At 29.6% G+C, this 18,340-nt stretch overlaps 1 protein-coding gene across 1 annotated transcript; it reads right to left on the bottom strand.

Annotated features, from left to right (window-relative positions):
* Positions 1-3,307: 3,307 nt before the first annotated feature.
* On the bottom strand, positions 3,308-18,253 carry LOC111036553 (GRB10-interacting GYF protein 2). Its single transcript, XM_022318610.1, has 23 exons — positions 17,638-18,253; positions 17,181-17,264; positions 15,471-15,663; positions 15,159-15,395; positions 13,850-14,145; positions 13,681-13,795; positions 13,494-13,608; positions 12,052-12,399; positions 11,619-11,789; positions 11,408-11,565; positions 11,202-11,338; positions 10,027-10,114; positions 9,759-9,953; positions 9,453-9,695; positions 9,199-9,396; positions 9,044-9,099; positions 8,857-8,968; positions 8,246-8,448; positions 7,662-7,842; positions 5,612-5,936; positions 5,168-5,392; positions 4,934-5,106; positions 3,308-3,516 (listed from the first exon to the last, which is right to left on the bottom strand). The coding sequence occupies exons 2-23, from the start codon at positions 17,210-17,212 to the stop codon at positions 3,406-3,408; spliced, it is 3,912 nt and encodes a 1,303-aa protein (XP_022174302.1). The 5' UTR covers positions 17,213-17,264; positions 17,638-18,253; the 3' UTR covers positions 3,308-3,405.
* Positions 18,254-18,340: the final 87 nt, after the last annotated feature.

Below are 18,340 nucleotides of genomic sequence, written 5' to 3'. Positions count from 1 at the left end.
GTTTAGGGGAATTGGGATGTCATGGCAATATATATTAAACAGAGTAGGTCCCAAGACTGATCCTTGGGGGACTCCAGCTTTGATGTGGTGTAATTGTGAGAAGTCTGATCCTACTCTAATTTTGAAAGATCCAGTATAACGATTGGCTGGACTTAAAGGCGGAATATAATAAGCTCCAATAATACATATAAAATGATTGCATTACGGAATAAAAATTCCCGGGTAAGATTTTTTTAGGTGTTATGGCAGATTGTGTGGCGTAATTTATAATATCAGCAAAGATGGAATAGGAATCTATTGAGGCAAGGTCCTCGGTTAACGAGGAAATCGTTTATTAGATATTAAATGTATAATTACCAGCTTGCCTTATTGGAGTTGAAGTGTATGGGGCATAAGGGCTGGAGGGTTATTATTAAATAGGTGGTGGGAACGATTAAAATTCGAGACTGTTGTTGATAACTGTTATGATATTGGAAATATGGTCACTACCACGAGGTTCGCACAGGCGAATTACGACGAACTCAAATCTTATGTATACCTATCATTCTAAATAAATAATTCTTATTAATCATTAGCAGTACCTAGTAGTATAATAATATAGTAATTTGTACCAGACTCATTTCGATGAAATCAAACATAAACTAGTTGAATATTTGCAAAAACATATTATTTTTATTACTATGCAACTTATTATTTTATTTAATATATATACATCGGATATTCCGAAAACAGCAAACACGACCATAGCAACTTATGCAGGTGATACAGCTTTAGTCCCTTTCAATTCAGACCCCATTCTGTCTCCAAAATCACCTCAATTTAACAAACACCTGGTTGCCGAGTGGAGAATTTTGATAAATCCCAATAAATCTTTCCATGTGCCATTTACACTGCGAAAAACAACCTCCCCTCGCTTCAACTTCAAGGAGCCGATATTCCTACATCGAATCAGGTAAAATATTTGGGAAGTTTACTAGACAAAAGATTGACACGGGGACCACATTTATAATTCAAACGTAAAATCCTTAACAACCACCTTCATCTACTTAGGCCGATTCTTAAATCTAAACTATCAATAAACACAGTCTATATTCTACAAATCTCTACTCAGACCCATTTGGGCATACGGTATGCAAATCTTGGGTTGTGTTTAACCTTCTCAAGTCCACACTATCCAAGCTTCCCAGTCCATCACTCTCCGGCTAATAGCCTCGGCCCCTTGGTGTGTAACAAATGAAACCCTACACTAAGACCAAAGAATTCCGACAGTTGACCAACTAGCTAAATTGAGAGGCGACATTTCAAAATGTACTATTTCCATTTTACACTTTTTTCAGAAAACACGATTTTCTGTTCCGAATTACTAGAAACTCGTGGAAATATCGCAAAAACATCATACAATTTTAATTTTAATGTAGCTATTCATAATTTTAATTACTAAATTGCATCATAACGTCCTATTTCCGACAAATAGTACGTTTTGGTCTGATTTATGGAAATAGTTACCTCCTGTATTGCTCGATGCACAAGGCATTTAGTTCTTGATTTATACATTATAATTATATTATATTATACTATTACAAAGTCTAAGGCCGTGGTTTGAGGTTTTTGAGATGAATAAAATGAATATGATAGATGTTATCACTGACCATCAACACTTTTGGCGCAATTTACTATCAATAATCAATGCTTGGTGTATGATGATAATGTTTTTAGATGTAGAAATAAATAAATAAACCATTCAAATTAATTTTGACAGTTAATTTATATAAATGAATTAATTATAAAAAATCTACAAAAAATATTTTATGTATTTTCAAACAACTGGAAATAGTACGTTTTGTGTTTACTTCAATTACGTTTCCTATCTTTATAAAATAGAACATAGTACGTTTTAAAGTAATTTGGAAATAGTTAGTTTTGTAAAAATATTTGGAATTAGTACGTTTTGCCGCATATTTCTAAACCAAACTCCTATTTAACACAGGAAATAGAACGTTTTGATGCAATTTGTAAATAGTTCGTTTTGACCTAATATTTGACATGGAAATAGTACGTTGTGCCACAATAACAGATTAACAACTTCAATTTAACAAGGGAAATAGTACGTTTTGGTTCAATTTGACCATTCCATTCGATTTCCCGCCTTTTTTCCATAAGAATCAATATATAACTCAATTTCTTAAATTTTGGAAATAGTACGTTCTGAAATGTCGCCCCTCAATTGTACTATAACAGATTTCACTCTAAGCTGCAACACCATCCTAATCCTTACGTCTCTCACCTAGCATCACATACTTTTCCTGACAACCCACTACGCGCCGATTCAAAATAAATTGTTGCCATGACCTATTAAATTAATGAATAAAAAAAAATTACTGGAGGGTACCATCGCTGAATGATTTCCCTCATCTTGTGCTTCATGTGTTACTTTTATTATGTGTGTAGTGCTATGTCAGTCATCTTTTTTACTTATTGTATTATGTATTACAGATTGTACATTTTCTATTAAATAAAAAAAAAATTAGATCAATTTTCAGCTATTTATACCACAATACTGCCCACATAATTCTAAGATTTATTTGCATTGATTTATAATTGAAGTAATAATAGCCATGCATTCAATGAATTTGGCAAAAATTAATTCAATATACCGAATAAATAATAGAAAAATAAATATTAGCAATAGTAATATAAATAAATTATAAAATTAAAAATATAGGCTGTCATACAGTTTCTACTAAGAATCATTTTTCATATGCAATTATGTACCATTGGTTTAAAATTATATTACTACCATTACATTGGCTTACTACTGATGAGGTATAATAAAATCTTACTATACAGCAGAACCAAAACTCCAGTTTTTTTGATAACTAAAGTAAAAGTGTACAACATTTAAAGATTCATCGTTCAAATGCACGCAAGTTTTCAATTTAATATTTAAAAATAAATTATACCTGGTGTTGTTTTTTTATAAAAAAATTATATATTTTACTAATTCTTAATTATATTTATTAATATTTTATGGTTAATTACAATAATAGTTTAAATAACGGATTTTAGAAATGGATTTTAGGTCAATTTGTACAGTTAACGAAAAAAATCATTGTTAACATTACATGCAAGCATTTGTACAAAATGTATGACAACATTAATTTAAAAATTAACAATAGTATAATTATTAATTTTAAATATTTACATTTAAAAATAATAATAAAAAGAAATTAATTAATTTAAATATATATATTTATCAAATAAAAAAAAGTATTTTCAACGAGAAACATGGACATATTTAATACTTAAATAAAGATTGTTTTCTTTAATTTTCAAGGCCTAAATCGTTCCTAAAAAAACCAAGATTACATAAAACGAGCTGATATGTTATCACTTATATGATCACTCCTATTCGCCAAGATCAAGTTCACCGACATTGATACGTTCCGAAGCGACCACATTAAAGCCAAGTACTTTATTATCTAGTGGCACCATCTTATTCCGTTTTTTGTTTTTACTCTGTAAAAATAAACATAACATTTAATTCAATTCTATAGAAAATAAACATTTAATAATAAACTTAAAAGAGTATTCTAGAACAGAGGTTCCCAAACTTCTTATTGTGCGACCCATTTTGAATTTTTTTTAAAATATAGCGACCCACAATATCAATGAATGACCTTTTTTTTTTTTACCATACAACAGAAAATTAAACTATTTTATTACATTTTATGTAATTACGAAAAAAATGTATAATAAGTATAATATATAGTATTTGACACGGCCGCTGGTAAACTCGTAATTGTCATACTCACAGATAAGGATTGACGATAAAACTGAATTTGAACTTTGAACATCAACGAAAAGTAATAGATGATTATATTTTTGTATTATTTAAAAAAATAGTGCGACCCACCAAAAGTATAATCGCGACCCACTTTTGGGTCGCGACCCACAGTTTGGGAACCTCTGTTCTAGAAGGCTTCAAACATTTCAGAATAATTCTCTTAATATTTAAACTCAACAACACTGTAAATTTATTTTTGACACCTTTGGCCTTAACCCACATAACTCCAGGAAACCTCAAATCTTAAAAATATAATTTCAATTTCTAGTAAGTGTTAAAGCAAATGTAATTGCTATTAGTTAACCAAATGTCTAAATTGATTGGACTAATATAACCCAGTTACACATAACCAATACTGAATACTATGAATATAATAACATAATATCTAACAGAAAAATACATTTTACCAATTAGAATTAGATAAATGTACACACAATTTAATGAAAAAAAAAAATAGTTTATTTTAATACTAAATTATTCATAAATAGTGTGTGGTATTTATGTAAAAACATAATTTTATGTAATGTTGATTTCTTAATCATGATTAAAAATGAATACGTTTCATAATAACCCAAATGAAATAAAACATATTTATTTTGACAAATTTTTAATGCATTTCACCTATACAAACTTTTCGGGGAGAGATTTATTCAGAAATGAAAACTGAAGTTACAATTGCGTTATAAACTAGTTCTACAAAAATTAAAAGTACTTTTAATGTGAGGATTTGAAGAAACTTGGGTCATACTAACAAAAAAGCATGGCCATTATACAAAAATTTATTTTTTATCCAGTTATTATTTAATTTTGGGGCATTTTTTAATTTATCAAGGCAGAGAGAAATTTGCTTTTAGGAAACCCCTAAATTAGCTCATAGATATTCAAAATATAATATAATATGTATGCATACATTGAATAAAAGCATAACATTTAATTTAAAAAATAAAACAACATTTATCAGTGTGATGGTTAATTTCATATAGAAATGAGATTTAAAATAGGAATATTATAAAACCAAAGATATCTCATAACTTAAAATATTCAAAAGAATGATTTGTATGAGCACAAATTAAAAAAATAATAACTTACTTTCATTTCCACAAAATCAGAACTTCTTTGTTTATTTTGTATTTTTAAGCGTTTGTCAAAGAATTGTTTACTGAATTCTCGAACTTCTTTATTATCACCCAGATAACTCTGAATGTAGTCCTTTACTTCATACTCAGATTCAACATCTTTTAAAAACGTCACAAATGTTGGTACTAAAAACAAATAATGTTAAGTTAAAACAGATTAAAATGAATAAATTGAATTAATACTCACTGTCAATAGTATTTTTATTGAGAGTTGCTAAATGTTTACAACACCACTGGCTAAATTCGTCAGTACAATTATTATTTTCACCTCTACTTTCTATAGCTTTCTTCATTGCATTTGTTTGCTGTACAGTTTGATTTACAGTTTTTGATACATTCTTTACATTACTTTTATTATTAACTGTCACAGCGGGGGTTTTATTAGATTTTTGAACCATTGGTTTATCAGTATCTGGAAAAAATAAATCATAGATTATAAAATCTATAGAAGATAAAACTAATTCAATGCCAATTTTAAGATTTGGGTTTTTCTTTTGAATTGAATGAGTTATAATAAAAATAAAAATACATAAACATATTTTTTTTTATTTTTAAGAAAAAAACAAGGATAAGGACTCATACACCAATCGTTTTTTAAGTAAAGAAAATTGTTAAATGCAAGTAGACATACTCATTTGATTGGATGATCCCCAAACAGAATTGTTAGCCACGGGAGTAGACTGAGGAACATTTTTAGTGATTACAGTAGACCAAGACTGCATTTTAACTGCAGATCTTGCTTTTTCTTGTTTGGCCTGTTCAATTGCTACCATAGATATCTCTCGCTCAGTGCGTTCACGTTCTTTTTGTTTCATCAGTTGTTCACGTTTTTGTTCTTCAGCTTGAATTTCAGCCATTGACTTTACTTGCACTTGTTTTTTTTGATCCGCAGCAGCCCATGGTGCAGATGCTTCTACACCATTATGTGCCACTGTTTGAGGGTCTTTTTTCTTTTTCTATACAAAACAAAACAGATATAATTTATTCAAAATATAGCAAAAAACCAGTCATATTATAAAAATTATTTTCTTTTTTTTATCTTTGCAATGCTTATTTTCTAAAGCAGTTTTTTTTAAATCAATTAAATTGTTACGTTTATCTGATGATATTATAATAATAATTTTTTATTTATGGTTTTATATAAAATTTAGAAAATTGCTATGGAAGTGTTTGTCATGTTACAACACGTTCAATTATGAAATTTTAAAGTGCTTGTTTTGTTTATTTCAACGATTTTTTTAAAAAAATGAAAATTTCTAGTTTTTCCAATTAAATTTTCTTTTATGCTTATCTCTGATGACATGTTCGATATAAGTCCTAACCAGTGTTTGGAAAGAACGTCGTTCATGAACGCACATTCACGCGTTCACGTTTATAAATTGTGAATGATACGTGAACGTCACTCGTATTTTTAAAATAGAACGTGAACGACGTTTATATTTTGAATGAACTTGATCGATTTTAAAGACGTTTAATTTATTTACCATTTAATAAATATATTTTAAAAATATTTTAATTAATCATATTATAATAATATTTTCCATTATAGTTCCTATAATATCGAATTTAAATTTAATTAGTAATTACTGGGAAAAAAAATTAAATGAACGCCCAATAAACGTGTTTATTTTTTGAATGAACGTGAAAGCGTTCGTTTGAATAAAACAGGAACGTGAACGAGTTCCATTTTTAAATACTGAACGTTCAATTTTTTAGTGAATATTCCGAACACTGGTCCTCACATACATATAGATAGGTGCCACTGACAAAAACCTAAATATTTTTGTTAATTACTGCTTTTCTTCACTTAAAACCAAGAACTAAAAATCATTTTTCTCCTTTGAATCATATTTCCTAATAATAAACACCAGAACTAGTATTTGCTTATCGACTATTCGGTCAAATTAATACATTTTTTCCGTTTTTCAGAAAATATAAAAGAAGTTTAGTTAAAATATTTTCAAAAACTCTTAAAGGATTAAAGTTTTAATTATTTTTATGTTTCTAAGTATATAAATTAAACCAATAAAAATTGTTTTGATAGTTTTTGTCATGCTTTTTTAAATTATTTTAATATTTTGAAGTGCTTATAATGAAGTATTTAAATGCTTTCTTCAACGATTATTTGGATGATCAATCATAATAATAAGCGCCATAAGTCTAGAACCCTGATTATAAATATTAAATTGAAGCAAAGAAGTGTAATCTACAAATGAAGACATTTTTATCACCTACAACCAAAATTCAAATTTTCAGAACATAACTTGATTGTTAGTGTCTATTATGTATGGTGAAGATAGGAATGCTGCATCTGCATGTTTAACTCCAAGTAACACGCAGCACAGTATTGCATTAGAGTTAAGAGCGAGGGGAAATTGTTTAAAGCTTGAGATATGTTGAAACATTTAATAATTGAAATAACTTTTATTTTAAATGAAAGTTGATATAGTGATTTTAAATATAAATACTACAAGAGGGTTAGCAGAACGACAAATTAAATATTCCCCACAAAAAAATTAAATGCCTCTTCTTCCCCCGGTCATATTAAAAAGCAAATTATACCCAAGGATATAAAATACAATTATATAAAAAAAAATTAAATATGTGTAACAACTTACAAGTTTCTAAAGGCTTATTTAATTTTACATTAAAATAATTAGTCTAAACATGAGTTGCAATACCTTTTGTGGCTCAGTAACTATGGGAACAGAACTTGATCTGGAGGTATCTTGTTTTTTTTTATTTTCATCTTCTTTTTTCTTCAGGTCTTGTTTTTTAGTATCTTCCTTTCGTTTTAAATCATCCTTCTTTTTTTGATCATCTTTTTTCTTCTGTTCTTCCTTTTTTTTCAAATCAGATTTTCTAAAATAAGAAAATCAATTGATTGCGTTTTTTTTTTTTTGGTTTTAGCTTTTCTTATACAGAGTAACCAGGGAGGATTTATCTATTGCTATATCTCCTGAGATAATAAATATATCATTAATCTGTGTTTTTCGACTCCCAAAAACAAAGTGTACATATACATTATTTTTAAATTTAATTAATTTTTCTAAAAATTTTGACCTTTCAACATTTTTATTTTCATTAATTTCATGATTTTAAATAATTTTTATAGTTTATAAGTAAAACAGCAAAATAACGGTTTTTCGTATGAGTGCCCCCTCCCCCACCCTCGGCTAATGGGAATATTTTCACAGGCGCCATAAGAACGAAAAAATATTTAAAATTTAAAGTTTTTAATTTATCATAATGCAATAAATCTAACCTTTTTTTTTCTTCTTCAAGAAGTCGTTTTTCTTCCTCTTTCTTCTTTTCTTCCAACAGTCTTTTTTCTTTCTCCTCTTTTATTTTTTTTTCATACTCACGTTTTTTTGTTTGTTCCTCTTCTAATTTTCTTTTCTCATTTCTTTTCTTTTCTGCCTCTTCTTTTAACTTTTTTTCATGCTCTTTGATTCTACGAGCTTCTTCCTGAAATTATGTATCATATTATACAAACATTATATAAGTAAATGTATTGATATTAGCCAAGGGATTAATAATTTGTAATATCTATGAGAACTTATTTTCTACTCCATTTACAATAAAATATCGAATTATGAAAATAAGATTGAATTTGTTATACAGTTAATAAAACATTAAATTGATTATTATATCATCATCCCCCAAAAATAAAATTAAGTCAATTAGAATTTAATCAATGTATGTCAAATAATGTTTCCTAAATTCTGATTACCTTATCATAAGTAAACTTAATTTATCACTTTCAACAACATAATACAATCATAAAAAGGATATGCAAAATACTAAATGTTGCTAGTACCAGTTTCTAAAACGTTTAAAAATTATTTAGTTGAAAGGTTTATCAAGAATGCACACCTTTTTTTTTTCTTCTTCCAGTTGAGCTTTTTCAAGTTCTTGTTTTTTTTTTAACTCTTTTTGTAATCTAGACTTCTCTGCTTCTCTTTTTTTTATCTGTTCGTTTTGTTTACTGTAAATTAAAACAAATTTGAATAGTAAATAGTAATAATTTTAAGATATAAATTTGTAAATAATAATCGAATACATTTCTTGTTTTCTAGCTTCTTGACTTCGTCTTGCTTCTTCTTTTATTGTTTCTTCCTACATGTATATAAATAAATGAGTGAAATACAGGAATGATAAAAAATTCAACGGTCACTAAAATAATTTTTAAATGGTTAACACAAAGATGTTACTTACAATAGCTTTATGGTCAGCCCCAATAATTTTAGTATACTCTCCAGATCCCCACAAAACACCAGGTGTTTGTTGAGATGTTTCATTTGAAGGCCCGGTTTGCCAACCACTAATTCCGATTGGACCATTCATTTTAGGTTTACTGTCTGGACCAGAAAAATCCATACCCCATACACTCGTTTCAGTTATCTGATGATTAACCTTACATTAATAACAATAAACTAACTTATCTAATATCAAAATAAATAAATAATTACTTTGAGAGGTTTATCTTGAGGTGCACCCAATTGCCTTAAAAGATCTGATATAGGATTGTTTTCTGGCTGAGCGCTACTTGGTCGAATAATATTGGAACTTTGATGGTGGTGACTTGAATTTACTGGTGGTGGTGTGGATGTTTTTAGACCTCCCATACTCTGTACTAACGAATGGAGAGGGTCGAGTTGTTGTGTCATTGGTTGAGAGGGTGGTACAGAATGAATGTGTTTAGGATCAATTTGCTATAATGCATAACAATATTATTTCATATTTGTTGGTTTTTTTTTAAAAAATTTGTATCTTACATGGTTGAAATGTTGTTGCTGCTGTTGTTGTTGTTGTTGTTGCATATGGGATAACATCACCATTAAATTGTTATTAGGCGGTTGATTCATGGGATGTATATTAGGTGTCGGCTGTGGTTGTGGAAGAATGGGAGGTGCAAACATCGGAGGAATTCCTGTGTTAGCTTCTACATTTCGAATATGATGCATTATCAACTAAATATAATTCACACAAATATATAATATTATACAATTCAATCAAAAAAAATGTTTTCAATTTAATTATTACCTGTTGTTGTTCAATGGGCGACAGAGTATTCCACCTTTCAGATTGTGATAGTTGATGAACTGCACTTTGAATAGCTAATTCTCTTTGCCTAAAAATAAATAATTCTTATAAAACAACATATTATACTCAATGAGGCACATCCAAACAGAGTAATTTTTGAAGCGCGGCACAAGTTTTATGTCACAAATTCGTTTTTTTGTGACTTTTAAGAATGCTGGGTGGAAAAATTATCTATTGTCTACTACATCAAAAAAAGTCGCATAGCATCAATACTTATTTTTAAACATTTAATTATTTTTTAAATTATTATAATCAAAAAACAAATGTTTCATCATCTGGTTACATATTTGTCACATAGAAAATATCATTTTGTTTTATAATTGCATAAAATAATGAATAATATTAGAACGAATACAAACTTATATTTTTTTTATGAAATATATAATCTACACAATCAAACACAATAGTATTTTTGAGGATAATAACATAATCGGGGTTGCGTGGTTATTGAGCTGTCCATTAAACACACTTTTCTTGGGATTTATGTTAGAGGATCAAGTAAGGTTTTTAAGACCTATTTTTTTAAGCATATGATAAGGGATTTCTTAGGAGTGACGAGATAAAAACATTTTTAATCATTGGATTAATTAAGGTTTTTCAATCTAGTATAGAAACCTTAACAGAAAAATGTAAGTAGCTTCTTGCTCTACAGTTTTAAAGTCTCTGTAAATGGTCGGGTAAAAACAAAGGATGAAGTATTGTTATTTTGCAGAGTTAAATATTTGTTAAGCTTATATTTTGTTTAAATTAAATTTTTTCCCGATCATTTAAGTTGAATACCATCATCCATATGGGCTTTAGGAGTGATTTATATATATTAATAGTTTTCTTTTTCAGGTAGTGAATTTATTAGTTTGAGTATTATTTAATGTGCTTAGGAACAAGCATTGAGTATTAATTGTTTTATCTTAATACCATTTTGCTAAGTTAATCTTTTTTGGAGGTACATAAGTGTTAAACAGTGTCAAGAGAAAGTATAGTGGATTATTTATGATAATATTAGGCAGAATCCATATTTAAAGGTGAAAGTCGTATGAACAGATTTCATTAGCCTTTTCACATAATATTCACAAAAAAAATTTAAATGACTAAATTTGCCAAGGCAGTAAACTTACTTTAAAAATAATTGTCTATATTGGTATTGTTGCTGTTGCTGTTGTTGTTGAAGAACCAAAGATTCATTCATTGTGTATGGGTTGTGTGTTGGAGGAGGTTGTACTCCTATTCGGCTGCTAATTTTTACATCATGTTCCTAAAAATATCAAATACTATATAATATAATATATTAATATAAATTAAGAATAAACAACAAATTTAATACCGAAAATGGAGTGTCTGAAAATGGTACATTTCCTTTTAATCGCACAAGATCACCCAAGGAATAAAAATGTTCATCGCATGCTCTCTTCACCATTAACATGTTGTCATGAAAATATCCCAAGCTATACCATTCTGCCATTTCAGTTGTCAAGAAAGGACCTAAAATGTTTTAACTGTTATCATTGAACTTAACTTTGTTGCATATTATTTACCTTGAACTTCGCCTTGGGGATCTCTATAATACCATTTGTTGTTAGTAAGAGGAGCGAGTGGAGAATGTGAAGAAGGTCCTATTTTGAAGTTATCACTGGTTAATCTAGACACCATTGATTCAGCCTCAGCATCCAATGAATCAATTCGATGGTGAGCATTAGCATTTAAACCTAAAAGCAGTTATACTAGTACTAAATCAAATTTAAATATTAACTTAACAGTATATGCAATAAATTCAACATTTAAACCATAACCTAATTCCAGTTTAAATTGGTATATATTGGGTTTAAAAATAAACCAAGTCAGTAACTAATGGAAGTAAAAAACAATCAACAAATTTATGTAACTAAATTTAATTGTAGTCAATATTTTCTCTTCTTTTAGAACTCTTTTTTAGTCTGTTATAAATGTTTTCTGTAAATAAATACTCACTTGTTGATCGATGGATGGGGTTAATATTAGTATTCTCAATATGATTCCCTATACCAGGCATTTCTCTCAAGTTTTTGATATTTTCAATTTTATTAGGTTGACAGTCAGACATAAGTGGAATTGCTGGACTGCTTTTGCTATGAATAACTGGAATATCTGGAACCTGCTGGATTCTTACAGGTTCAGGATGATTTATCATTACTTGTTCATTTTGTATAAATACATCTTTAGTTATTTGAGCATTTATTTTATGTTGATGCTGTTGTCTCATGGATTTAAAACGTTCAGGGGAAGAAATTGCTTCTTCATTATGCGACGGTGAAGTAGATATTGAAGATGATACAACTTCTAAATAATTAAAAAAATTAGATTAATTGTTATTTCTTACAATGTAATTTGGTGTTATTAATAATTTAATTTGGATATTAAATACCATCATCAAGAAAATATTAAAATATAAATACTTAAAATCAATTTAACCTTTTAGTTTAACTTAATTAAGATTTATGAAAATATAATATTTCATGTTTGATACCTAGTAAAAAAAAAATAAATAAATAAATAGGTATTCAATTGTTTAGTTTATTTTTTTAGTATTTTCAAAACTTCAATTTTGTTGAAGGATGAAGTAGTACTTAATATTATTAAAAGTCAAAAGGATTACAAACTAACTAGTTACCAAAAGATTTCCGTTTGTTTTTTTGTCAAACAAATTTATTGACCTAGCAAGAGGAAAAGACTTACAAAAAACAATTCAAATTAGCCATGCAATTTATTTAAAATCAGCTTCTTGCTTTTTTAATATAGATTCATAAAACACCTAATTGTCTATAAATTATTTAATAAAACACGGGAAAGTTGATCTTATGAGAACTAAGTTGAATATTATATTTACCATTATAAGAAATTCAAATCAAAGAACGTTTTCAGTTTTTTTTTTTTTTTTTTGATTTAAGCTTCGGCAACTGAGGCCATTAGCTGTAGGTTGTGGTACTGTAGGGTTTGGAACTGTAGGGGGGGGGGACACGTGTGTGTTTTTGTTTTGGCAAAATTTTTTTTGGTCACCCGTAGGTTTCTGCCATGCCCGGTTGGGGGATGGCGGCACTTGTTCTCTGGTCACCGCGACTTGTCCGGAGAAAAATGCCGCCCGGTGGCTGAGGCTTGAACCGCGACTGGCTGCGTTGCAGCAGACACGTCAGACCACTTGGTCACCTCGTCCCTCTTTCAGTTTCTTATTGTATACTTTTAGTAAAAAAAAATACTTGTTTACGTGCTACACCTATGCAGTTGTAACATGAATGTGCACGAGCATAAACATAGCACATACTATAATAATTTAGAATTTAAGCACAAACTAAACATATTGCTTATATGTAACTTCTCTAAAACTAGCTGGCCTTTAATTTAATTTTAGGTAATATATATGAAGACATTGAACACACCTTCTTTTTCTCGGCCATTTAACTGTTTATCGTCTATAGGTGAGATATTTGAGCTTTCTACATTATTAACATTTGTATCCCCATTATCATTGTTTTCTTCATATTCTCGTCCCTCCTAAAATTAAATTTTGAATACCAATTGTGTCATTATGAATTAGAACTTTAAAATGTATTTAATTTATCATACTTCTCGAGACAGTTCATCTCCCATATTATAGTGGTGTTCGTCTTCATAATGATTATCATGGAAGGCACCAGATGAATCAAAACTTCCACCTTTTTCACCGGGATTATCAACAGCCCTAAAATATTGTTATTTAATAAAATTACCAAAAAAAATCTCCAATAATAGTTACCATTCCGGCAAGGTTTCTCCCCAATCAAGTTTTCGGCGTTCGTGAGTTGTGGCATTATTAGACCATCTAGATTCACCACGATCCCATCCTTCATCTTCATCATATTTTGATGTAGGCCGTCCTGCAGGCCATCTATCATTGTTATAAGAATCTGTACGAGTTCGTCCCCAACGACCATTAGATTCGTCAGATTGGCCTTGATGTGCTCCACCTCTATTTTTCCTCCACCAATTTGATTCATCTCTTCCTCTCCAATCATTGGAATACTCACCATTGCGATTCATATTTCTTTCATTCTAAATATAATAGTTCATTTATACACTTCAATTGTTTAAGTTTAGTATCAAGCCACATTTCCTGTTTTTTTTAACCAGTATTAATTTCCTAATGCAACCAAGTTGACAGATCAACAGAATATTGTGTACTAGACATTATACAAAACTACATTCATATCAATGTGTTTTGTTCTAGTTAGCTAATGGAACTGATTTCATTGGTTAAAATTGATAGTGTGGCTAATAGCCAGAAATCACAGAAAAAGAGTTAATATTCATAAAGTAAAATTTCAATATGGAATATAGAGGTTGTAGTTGTATGAATTAGCATACAGTTTAGAAGCAAGTTTTTTTGAACATCTATTAGAGTACCTATACGCAATTTTCAACATTTTTACAAAAAGCATATCAGTGTAAGATATTATTAGCAGTAAATGTTTGAGGGGAGTTGCTCCACAGCAGTAACACTCCACAAGATAATTTGTTAGGTTATTTTACATGTTAAGAATTTTTTTTGTTTTATTAAATATTAAATTAAAATACCAGTTTAGTTCAGTCAGTGTCTTTTAAGTCTTCACGGTGAATTACTAGTAACGTCGGCCAAATTAAGTGCAAGAATTAGTGGGTGTGGATGGTTTGTAAGAAGAAGTACTGAAGTAGCCACATTGGTGACAGTCGGTAGTAACTTTTTGTTGTAGTTCCAATATTGAAAAATTAAAAACGATATTCCAAAAACAAAGTTCTTTATATGTGGTGAAAATGTCATTTCTTAGTTATGACTGTAGAGTTCTAAGTTCTTTTCCCGCGCAAACAGTTTTAGGTATGTTTTACATTTGTAAAACAAAAAAGCCAAGTCTGGGTGAAGTGTCCTCTATACGTTATCAGTGTTATCACTTAGCAACTATATTGAAACTATAAGTTAGGCAATAATGGTTTTCAGTAAAATTTAATAACACCTACAAACTTAAGTGAACTATTAATATCAAATACCTATTAGCATTAATTACATTTGAGTGAAAAAAATAATATTTTACCGAGTTAAGTCTTTCAAAAGGTCTGTGAGGACCTCGGTTCATTGGTGAGCCTCCACCTTCTGGGCCTTCTTCATAACCTGGCCGTGTAGTATTATAATAATAACCACCACGACCACCTCGTCCTCTGGCACTTGTACTACCTCCACGAACTTCAATATTAGCAGTACCTCTACCACCAGTTGTTCGAACAGATGCCCTGATAACGGTATCACTATTTATACCTCGATTCCAAAGTCTCTAAAAAATTTAAATTATAGTTTAGTGTTAAATTTAAGTTTTGTACATATATTTAGTATAATAATTATAACATACAGTTTCTTCTTCAGACATTTGTTGTAGAGACAATGGATTTTGAGGTTTGTCATTATACACCATAGACAGTTCCTTAAGCGATTCTGGTGGAATATTACACGACGAGATATCAAATAAGGCTAACATTTCTTCTCGACCATAACGATGTTCAGCAAGCTGAGGTTTTGATATGCCTTGAGACATATTTCTTAACCTATTTCATAAATAGTTACATATGTTAATACTTAATACAATCAAAAAAAAAAAAAAAAAAAATGAACATTAATGAAATACATTTAAAATAAATTGAATTATTCACCAATTTCAACAAATCAACAATAACATAAAAACTATTTTAATCATCTAACAATCTTAAAATTAGTTGCATAATTATGTACTAATTTCAATGAATATTTGTGTTCGTATTTATATATTGATATCAATGAAAAATGTTGTTCATATTTATACCACATATCACTATTTTTTAATTTGATAAACTTGCAAGGGGAGATATCAAATGGTGAATGGTAATCACTGAGATGATTAAGTAAGATTCAGAAAGTGTACATAATTTATTAGATATTTCTGTTAAGAATGAATTAACATGGAAAATACAATAATGTATTTTTAAATATTATTGACACATTGAGTCATAACTCAATGATACAAATATATAACAAACATAAATATGAATACGAATTGAATAATTATAAAATATGGAATATACTAGAAGTTTTAATAAAATGTACCTAATTATGAAGAAGGTAACTAAACATTGAAGCAGAATAATACAATTTATTTCTTATGGTTATTGTTTTTATAGCTTAAAGAAATAAAAATAAAAATATTAAATACTTAAAAAAAATATCAAAGAATGTACAGTAAGCAAATAACAATTAATTGTTTGACATAACAAAACAAATAAAAGGTAAAAAATATATTATTACATTAGCATTACACTTGAAGAAATTAAATAGATGGTTAAAACAAGTTTAATGAATATATAACTATTATGGATTTTTATCAGTAAAGATTTAAATATTTTACCATTGTATACAACTACAAGGTATGATATAGTTTCATAATACTTAAAGATGTATATGACAAACAATGAGACATGAAATGTATAAAATGAAGGTTCTGAATGTTTGCCAAAGAATTACTATTTCCTACCTATAGCCAACTAGTTTTGATAAAATAAAAATCAATTTTGTTACAAATTCTATACTGTGAATATCATAGATGGAGATAGTACCTTTTAGATTTTTTTTAATTTTCAACCTCGAGCAGGTACCTAAGTCCATTGGCATAATAGGAAGATCCGGATAACAGAAAGTGTTTGAACACTAGTCAATTTTTATAGTAGGTTCTTTCATAGAATGAATAAACTAGGTAATATTCAAATAATTAAAAAACCTAATTTTAGAATGATGACTTGTATGCAAGGTAATTAGTTATTATAACAGTTATAGAATGAATCAAATTAACACTAAATAATATTTTAATAAACTAACAAATGAAAAATTACTAAGGGAAACAGTGATTGAGATTGTTACATCAAAATAAAAGTAAGAGCCACATGCACTTCAATAGAATTCGTACTGTGCAATTAATAAAACATTGATTTGTTGAGGGCAATCAACGTGCACAATTGCAAGTGTTGAGAAAATAGAAGATGAAATAAATAAAATAAAAAGAAAACATTAAACATAAAAACCTAGACGTGCTTACCACTCTGGACCAAACTTTATGGAATCTGTCATGATTTCACCTTTTTTTTTAAATTAAAAAAAAAAGTAGTATGAACGCAAAACGCTGGAACAGAAAAAAGGAGGATTCGAACATTAATTAAGAGTTAAGTAACACCAAACCCACACTAAACCTGTTGATCGTTTTTGACACGGCAATAGAGGACAGAGGTATAACACACACACACACACACACGAGTCTAGTCTCTAAAATTCAAGTGGTGTGTAATTCGAGAAAAAGAGAAATTATACGACGAATGGTTTCCAACAAAAGGAAATTAAAATATCACAAGGAAACAACTAGGACACAGTGAACGGCAATAATTAATATTGACGGGTTGCCCACAATAAATTATTATAATATATTATTATCAAAAACGAAAAACGGAGCGTGTAAGGGGGGCGGGGGATTAGAAAAATGGAAAAGTTGACCGTCTAACCTTTGGCTGAGTGCGGCAAAGACGGCGACGGCTGCACGAGAAAAACGATCGGCGAGACGGGTTGCGTACAGGACACTCGGGAAAACAGCGCTGATGTCTGATGGACATTCAAGAACTCATATACAGGTAATGCGGTTGCAACGGCGGAGAGCGCAGTGGAAAAATAAATAATAATAATAATAATAGTAACACACTACACGCAGCACACAAAAACGTACATGTATATACATAGAATATCGAGTGACAACAAAGCAAACATAACCTCACAAACGCGCGCGGTACGGGAAACAGAACGGATCCACATCCACCGCACTTGCGCTCGCCGCCGCCGAAATCTCTTCCCGTTAACCGAGTAACCGACAACCGTTGCAACTTGCAGCCTGCATTCTGCAGTCGGTCATCCGCGACTCGCGAATCGCGAATCGCGATGGCGGGGTACGGCCACTATGGCCGATCGAGAGTCGAGAAGACGGATATCCTGGTCCCTAAACGGCGCGTGTCGAGGACAATAATCCACAATATTAACGAGTAACGACAGTATTCGCGCCTTACGGCAGCGGATCCGATTCGTTTTGATTGCTGGTGTCTCGTCGGTAATCGGTCAATCCAACATTACGACTAGCGACCGCGTCCGTTACTCCCTTGTTTGTTATAATTATTAATTATTATTAATATTATTATTATTATTATCTACACTGCTGTT

The sequence above is a fragment of the Myzus persicae genome, unplaced genomic scaffold, assembly GCF_001856785.1.
Source record: "Myzus persicae strain clone G006 unplaced genomic scaffold, MPER_G0061.0, whole genome shotgun sequence".
NCBI lineage: Eukaryota > Metazoa > Arthropoda > Insecta > Hemiptera > Aphididae > Myzus > Myzus persicae.
Note: the sequence above shows the minus strand (reverse complement) of the source record. Positions and strands in the feature narration are given on the sequence as shown.

Excerpts from the sequence above, each read along its gene's own strand:
- LOC111036553 (XM_022318610.1), bottom strand. The coding sequence starts at position 17,212 with ATGACAGATTCCATAAAGTTTGGTCCAGAGTG. Across the intron at positions 10,115-11,201 it reads TATAGACAATTATTTTTAAA|GCAAAGAGAATTAGCTATTC; the intron begins GTAAGTTTACTG and ends ATTTATTTTTAG. Across the intron at positions 9,954-10,026 it reads CGCCCATTGAACAACAACAG|TTGATAATGCATCATATTCG; the intron begins GTAATAATTAAA and ends AATTATATTTAG.